Raw genomic sequence first — 7288 nt, 5'->3', positions numbered from 1 at the left:
CATACAGATGTAGCCAAAGTGGAAGTTGATTATTTACGGCTCACTTGCTCAAGCATGCTCCTGTAGTTTGAATCCCAGTGATGAATTTGTTTGTTAATATGCATTTTTAATGGCCGTGTTTCCTCTTTTGTTTATGTAGCTATTGATTGGCTTTGTTCTGTCAGTCTTTCTTAACAAACACCTTCCACCAGTGTGGCTTTGGTGCAAAGGTCCTGCCTGTTTCCTTTTGAAAACCAGGCCACTTTTTGAACGCCTTTGAGAATTATTTTGACTAACAGAAGCTGTGACACATTTCATTGGATGAAAAACTGCATCTGCAAATCATTAGAGGTTTCCTGCACTATTTCCTGCACATTACTGGTTCTAACTCAAGGCCCAGCAGATTTATGTGGTTGTGGCTCGAGCAGTAAAGCAGTAGAGCACCTACAAATTAAAAGGCTGGTGGTTTAATCCCTAGCTGCTTCAGTTTACATGCTAAAGTACTCTTGGGCAAGGAACTGAACCCCAAATTATTCTCCAAGGCATTTATTAGTGAACATTAGAAAACACTTAGATATAGCAGGGGTGGGGAATGCTTGTGTCTGACTGGATGAATGAGACATGTTGTATAAAGTGCTTTATACACTCTTTTTCTGGTAGAACTGTGCAGGACTGGCTCTAGATTGTTGGATTTTTCTGCTACAGAGCCTCAGGGTCAGAGACTGAGTCAGTTTCTCAGGCTTCGATGAGTGGGAAGCCAGTGTGGTACCGTGACCCTGCAAGTGAAATAAGCACTCCTACGGGCTGATGGCGTTCAAAGTTGTGGTTGTCATTTCTTGACTTTATTTATTTGATAGATGACCATGATATACAGCAGCGCCGCCCATAGATGAAGGTCCTGGGTTTCGCTGTGTGGCGTTTGAATGTTCTCCCTGTCCCTGTGTGGGGTTTCTCTGGGTGCTCTGACTTCCTCCCACAGATCAAACACATGCATGTTAGGCTGATTTGTGATTCTAAATCAGCCGTAGATGTGAATGTGAGTGTGAAGGCTTGTTTGTCTCTCTGCGTGGTCTGACCAGGGATGCACACTGGGATAAGCTTCTGCACCTGCAGTTGTTTTATCGGGGAGGGGGAGCAGTGGACTCTTTGTATTACTAACAGTCTCAGAAAGCAGAACTAAATGAGAGTGCTCTAAAACAAAACTAACACCTTTTAATGACATCTCGCCACATAATTTCCGTTATCTTCTTACAGCTGCTTAGCAGATCCTCCCTGAAAATCTCAGACTCATATCTGAAACCTTTTATTCCAGATCTCCCTCGGGGTTTGGGAGATTAATCATTGTCTTACAAACTGACATTTTAGTTCCACACTCGTCCAAATCGCCCTCTTTACTAATCTCAGTTTCAATCTAATGCCAGCAGTGACTTTTTAATAGTATATTGCAAGCGAACTTTTTTGAGGGGATCTCAAATCACAAAAAGGACCTTTCAGTGATGGAGCTGAGATAAAGCCGTGCAGGGCTTGAGAGGTTTAAATCTCCACGTCAAAGGCACATTTTTACCAAGATCAGGTGTTCTCGCTTTGCTTAAAAATAGTTCATTGTATTCGGTCTCAGTTTTAGACAGACACAAATCTTTGTACGCAAATCCTTGTTCATATGAGAACTGAAGCAGAGATAAGACACTGCAGTCATGGTTTGTGCTCAGCGTAGTGTAAAACACATGGTGTGGAACTGCCCGGCAGTTTCACACTGATGTCGAGAAAGTTTACTCACATCTTCCCAACAAGTGTCAGGCACGCTCAGCAGTGCATTAATATCTGTCAACACTGAGTCACTGTAGGAGCTCCGTGTGCGAAGACTGGAACACGGAGCTGCACAAATCTTAATTCTTATTTAAAAAGTTTTTTTAGTATGATTAAATTGGCACATTTTTCTAGTTTAACAAAGTAAAACACTTTGATCTGTAGTAGCAGCATTTTAGCATTTTGCACAATGATCTAAAAACACACTAAAGGACTAAAAGGCAAACTTTGCTTATATTCTAGTTCGAGGTGCCAGAATTGGCCCTGTAAAGATTCCAATCTGGCCCACTGGATGTTTTTATAAAATGTGAGTTAGGGCATAAATTTTGTATTTTTAATTGTATTTTCTTTCTAAGTTTCCTACTAATGAAGACCTCTCCATGATCATGGTCACATCAGTTTGTTTTTATTACAATATTCAATTCAATTCAATTGAATTTTATTTATATAGCGCCAAATCACAACAAAAGTCGCCTCATGACAACATCAGCCTGTTATGGTGTCGTTGGTGGGTGCTAACAATGAGGTCACATGCGTAGCCAGCCTAGAAACTCATGTCTCCCAAGGCCCAGTATGTCGATGTCACTTCTGAAGACGATCCATAAAAAATTGTGGGTAACACAAAGTGTTGACTGATTTTCCTATTTAAACTCAACCTTGGTCCAATTTCCCCCAAAATTAAATCAATTTTTTTTCACTACAATAGAAATGTAAAAACAGACATTTTCTGTGAATAAACAAGAAATTTCTGTTTATAATTTTACACATTTACCTCTTGCAGATTAAGCCCAGAGACTCGTGCTGACAGATTTCTTGCATTTACTACAGCAGTGTTTTTATTATCATATAAAAAACATCCCCCTCCCCAAAAATTTATACATTTTGTCGAAATTGGACTTTTTTTTCTGATATTAAACTATCTCAGGGATTAAACGTGGCCTGGCCCACTTAAGATCAAACTGGAATAAATGTGGCGTCTCAGCTCTAGGCCATATATCTTTTCTTTTTTAATGAATGTTTTATATTCTTTAAAAAAAGATGTAGAGGGTATTTCATATTCTATGTAGTTCAAGTGTAATTAAGTGGAAAAGGACTAAAATAATAATGACGAGTTCTCCTAACAGCCTCTTGTAGCTCGCTCCAAAAGTGATTCAACCCCTCTACAACCTTCAGACACTTTATATACAGATTTAATTCTTCACGGCACAGATTCACCGAGGTGATGGAAACATTCCTCAGATGTTTTAGTCCATATTGCCATGACAGCATCACACAGCTGCAGATTTGATCAGCTGCACATCCATGATGTAAATCTCCTGCTGCACCACATCCCAAGAGTGCTCCGGTCAGGTGACTGTGGAGGTCACTAGAGTGCAGTGAACTGTCTCACACTTCCATGTGCCAGACACTCAGTACCAGACATCGTGTTTACTATATGGACTACACTCAGTCTCAAAATACAGTCCAAGGGAAACTGACTACAATATATAGGCACTTTTCTTGTCTGACCTCACTCTGTGTGTGTGTGTGTTTAAGTGGGAGGATCCTCCTCATGCATAGGGGGAAGTCCCCAGTCTGGCACTAAGTGTATATTTAAATTAGCTTCCACGCTGAAATACAGGCCTGTGTCACTCTCATCTTCAAATCAAGGATTCTCCCTCCGCGTCTTCATCTCGCTTGGTAAGTCATCTCTGCCAACATCATTAACAGCCTATAGCAGCGGCTCAAGTAAGATAAATGTGCTTCGTTAGCATTTGAAACGCAGGTGAGAATCAAATCCATTTATCGAGTGCTGGTTAAGTTCCCATAGAGGACCTTCATAACAAACCAAGCGGCTCGTTGAGGCTTTTATAACAAGAAACAATGTTTTCTATCAGTTTGAACGCAGTTTACGTCCTTCTGTAGATTCCAAACATCAAAACAATAAGAAACGCCCTCCATAAATAAGCACAGAAATGGCTAAGTGCATTTAAAAGGTACTCTGAATTCAGACGCTGGGGACTTTATGTGTTTCTGAAAGTTAAAGAGAGAACATACTGTATATGAATCCTGAATTAGACACAGAGTGCTGCTCGCTGGGGTGTGACGGATATACCCGGGCATTAGTCTTAGCGCTCTATGTGAAAGCAGCGCGGGGCGGAGGTGGTGTAGAGATCTGCATCTTTTTGCACTTGGATGACTCAGTGCTCACTGGAGCAAAGAAAAATATGCTTAAGAAGAAAGTACATGATTTCTAAAAGGATGCTGGTTGTAGCTATGCTAAGTTTTGCTCCAAAAATGTGTGGAAAACACAAAAAGAGGACAAAAACTGAGATATTTCTCAGTAAAGCCTCGATTTCTAAAATGATACAGTTTCACTGGGTCAAGGATGGAGCTAGCAGTCTAATCCACTACACTGCATACATTACATATCACAGCTGCTTTGCTTTCATATATATAAATACCAGAATAACAGGCACATAAAATAACCAACATAATGTGTAGTTAGCCAATGCCACAGCTGCTTGTTTACAGCCACCCATCTTTTAAAAGTTTCTTTACAAATAAACTTTTCATAGAGATCAAGTCACAAAGACAGAAAGAAAATAATAAAACCATTTGTTTTGGTCCCTTTGTGTGTGTGTGTGTGTTTCAGTGTGAGGGTTATCAGGCCGATGGGTGGAGGCTGTGCTGAAGGTCAGTATCGGGATGCTTTGGTGGGGTGTATGGACTGTCTGGGGACATGTCAGAAATCACTTGTAATCAGCAGATGCAGAAGTTTCTGTGGTGAGAGCACACACATGCATTCACAGACACATGCAGGGGCATTTTTTTAATGCAACTTTTCCAAGATTGCAACTTAAAATCCAGCTAGAATTACACACAAACTTGAAGACATATAGATGTAACATGTATTTTTGATATTTGACTTTCTTCCTGAAGGTAATAGCAACAGCAGAGATACTCTTAAACCCACACAGTTCAGTTTCTTACATGTCTTCTGCTTCTTCTCTCACGTTGTCTCCTTCTGCATCAGAGGCTGTAAATTGTAAGACTCAACCTGGCCACTACTACGATAAGCTGCTAAACAAATGTATAGAGTGTAAAGAGATCTGCGGCACACATCCTCCAGAATGCGCCCCACACTGCCAGAGTGAGTGCTGACCCCTCGGTGACCTTTGTCCTGATGGGGTTTTTCTGTGTTTTTAAACCTTAAAGAAGGAAGTATTGGAAAATATCAAAACTTTATCAAATTGTTCTGATTGACTAACATTGTTCAGAGCTTATATACCTGACATATGAATCTAGAAGCATTCAGTCAAAAGATCTGTCCTCCTTCTTTCCTAGCTGAAGTTGTCGCAGGACCCTCCACACTGAAAGACTCTGATATCCTCATCTACTCCCTGCTGGCTGTGTGCCTGGCGCTGCTGTTTTCTAGCTTGTTTCTGGCCTTTGTAGCCTTTCTTAGAGGAGGCAAGGCCAAAACTTCTAACCAAGGATCCACACAGGGCAGTCAATCCAAGAAGAAGAAAGAGAGCGAGGCCAGGCTGGGACAGGAGACTGGTATTCCAGCTGGGCAACTTGGAAAAAGCTCCAAAGGTTAGTCTGGAATGAACCAAAAAACCATTGGAAACGCTGAGCAGTTTAACGAGGGTCTGCCTTCTTCACTTATAGATATTCTAATGTCTCCGAGCTGCCCCGTTAACCTCGAGCCATCAGACGACTCCCTGCCAACAGAGACCTGCGTGTGTGTCCACTGCTTCCCCGACATGAACGTGCGAGGCCCGGCTCACAGCAGGACGCTCAGAGACCCTCCTGTGCTCTACCAGCAAGCTGTCCTCCAAAGAGCCCAGACCCAAAACGGAGGGGCTTGCTGGACGGAGCAGAGCTTCCGAACCTACGACATGAAGGTCCAGGAGGAGGCAGCAGTGGGATGAGTTTAGTGGTGCAAGTGAACTGGAATTAATTACCGTGTCTCCGATCCATCAGAGAAGGTTGTCGATATACTGGATATTTTGTTGGGGGTAAAAAAACAACAACAAAAAAACAAAAAAAACCCCCTAAAAACGAAATGCTACAAACACCATCACAGTATGTGACAAATCAGTCCGTCACTATAAATATAATATGGACATAGCGTCTAGGTTGAATTTACTGACCACCAGGGGGCGAAACCAAGCCCTCAGCCTTGACCTTAACTGTACTCTTTTAAGCACTTGTTTAACACACCGGAAAATCCTATAGCTCCATCACTCATTTCAGATCTTATGAAATCAAATATTAACTCAATTTCATGTAAATTTGGTGATTCTGAGAGCCAGAAAAGAGACCCAGAGTGTTATGACTGGTTAATGATCAGTCCCTCCCCTGATAACGTAGTCTCAAGACACAAAGATGGAGAGGGTGAAAATTCCCAGCTTTATAACAACAGTTCACAAACCGTTTTTTGACCTCTCAGTTCCTTCACTCATAATTTATACTGAAACCTTCACACTCACTTTTAATACAAAAACCGTAATTATATCTTTGCTGGAAAAATTGTCTGATTTTAAGGATTTTTATGGTGTGTGTGTGTGTGTGTGTGTGTGTGTGTGTGTGTGTGTGTGTGTGTGTACAGGTATTAACATCTTTGTGGGGACCAAACATTGGATGTTTACTATACTTGTGGGGACCGACAGCCCTTGTGGGGACCGATCTCGGTCCCAATGAGTTTGAAGGCTTTTTTGAGACTCAAATTGTTGTTTTAGTGTCGGGGTTACAATTAGGTTATGGTTACGTTTAGGGTCAGGGTAAGGCATTCATTTTTGATGGTCAGGGTTAGGGTAAGGGGTTAGAGAAACCATTACGTCAATGAGATGCCCCCACAAGGATATAAATACACATGTGCGTGTGTGTTGAAATTTGTCGCCTTTAAATTTGTGTTTCCAGTTCTTTTTCCAGCATGTTTTAAACCCTCATAAAAAACCTTCATAAGTAAGCACATGAAACCAAATCAATTTTACCCAAAGTGCACTTTTTAAAGGGTCAAATGATATAACAAATATGAAATTGATATGAAAGGTCTTATTATTATCTACATTTTGATAGTAGATAAGCCATCTTATCTACTAGTCATCTTTATGCTGTAAAAAACCAGCTGATTCTAAAGGGATCAGGTGGGAATGGTTTTTTTTTCTATATGTATCGACCCAATTGGGAAAACCGGGAATTAAAGGGAAATAACAGCAGGATGTCTGTGAAGGTTCTCAGTCATCCAGGTCATCGTAGTCAAAGGATGTTCAGGTTTCCCTCGACTGTGGTGTGAAAATAACACACTTGAACATGAATACAACTTTATGCTTCACTTCATATTTCCACATATGAAACATGCTTATAGGTTTTCTGTCATGTTGCTTTTGCTTAATGTCATTGTGAATGTGTAAATGTAAATCATCAGGCCGCATATTGCAATAGCTACAATGAATAAATATTGCCAGTCAAGCTTACAAGTGTGACTTTGTGACATCATGACTAGTTTTGAATA

The 7288-nt window shown here is 40.9% G+C and overlaps 1 protein-coding gene across 2 annotated transcripts; it reads left to right on the top strand.

Moving 5' to 3' along the window:
* The first annotated feature begins 3382 nt into the window (after positions 1 to 3382).
* tnfrsf13b (TNF receptor superfamily member 13B) lies at positions 3383 to 7236 on the top strand. 2 transcript variants are annotated; one of them, XM_086304716.1, is made up of 5 exons: positions 3383 to 3465; positions 4421 to 4551; positions 4802 to 4918; positions 5113 to 5364; positions 5440 to 7236. In XM_086304716.1, the coding sequence occupies exons 2-5, from the start codon at positions 4440 to 4442 to the stop codon at positions 5700 to 5702; spliced, it is 744 nt and encodes a 247-aa protein (XP_086160842.1). In that variant the 5' UTR covers positions 3383 to 3465; positions 4421 to 4439; the 3' UTR covers positions 5703 to 7236. The 2 variants fall into 2 exon arrangements, with proteins under 2 accessions (XP_086160842.1, XP_086160843.1); XM_086304717.1 differs by having other exon boundaries at positions 3402 to 3465; positions 4421 to 4461.
* The last annotated feature ends 52 nt before the right edge of the window (positions 7237 to 7288 follow it).

Source organism: Aulonocara sp. 'chitande type north' Nkhata Bay, linkage group LG8 (assembly GCF_057382095.1).
Source record: "Aulonocara sp. 'chitande type north' Nkhata Bay isolate Kocher_YH1m ecotype deep benthic linkage group LG8, A_spYH_male_GT1.1, whole genome shotgun sequence".
Classification (NCBI taxonomy): Eukaryota; Metazoa; Chordata; class Actinopteri; order Cichliformes; family Cichlidae; genus Aulonocara; species Aulonocara sp. 'chitande type north' Nkhata Bay.
This window is presented reverse-complemented; position numbering and strand designations above follow the sequence as displayed.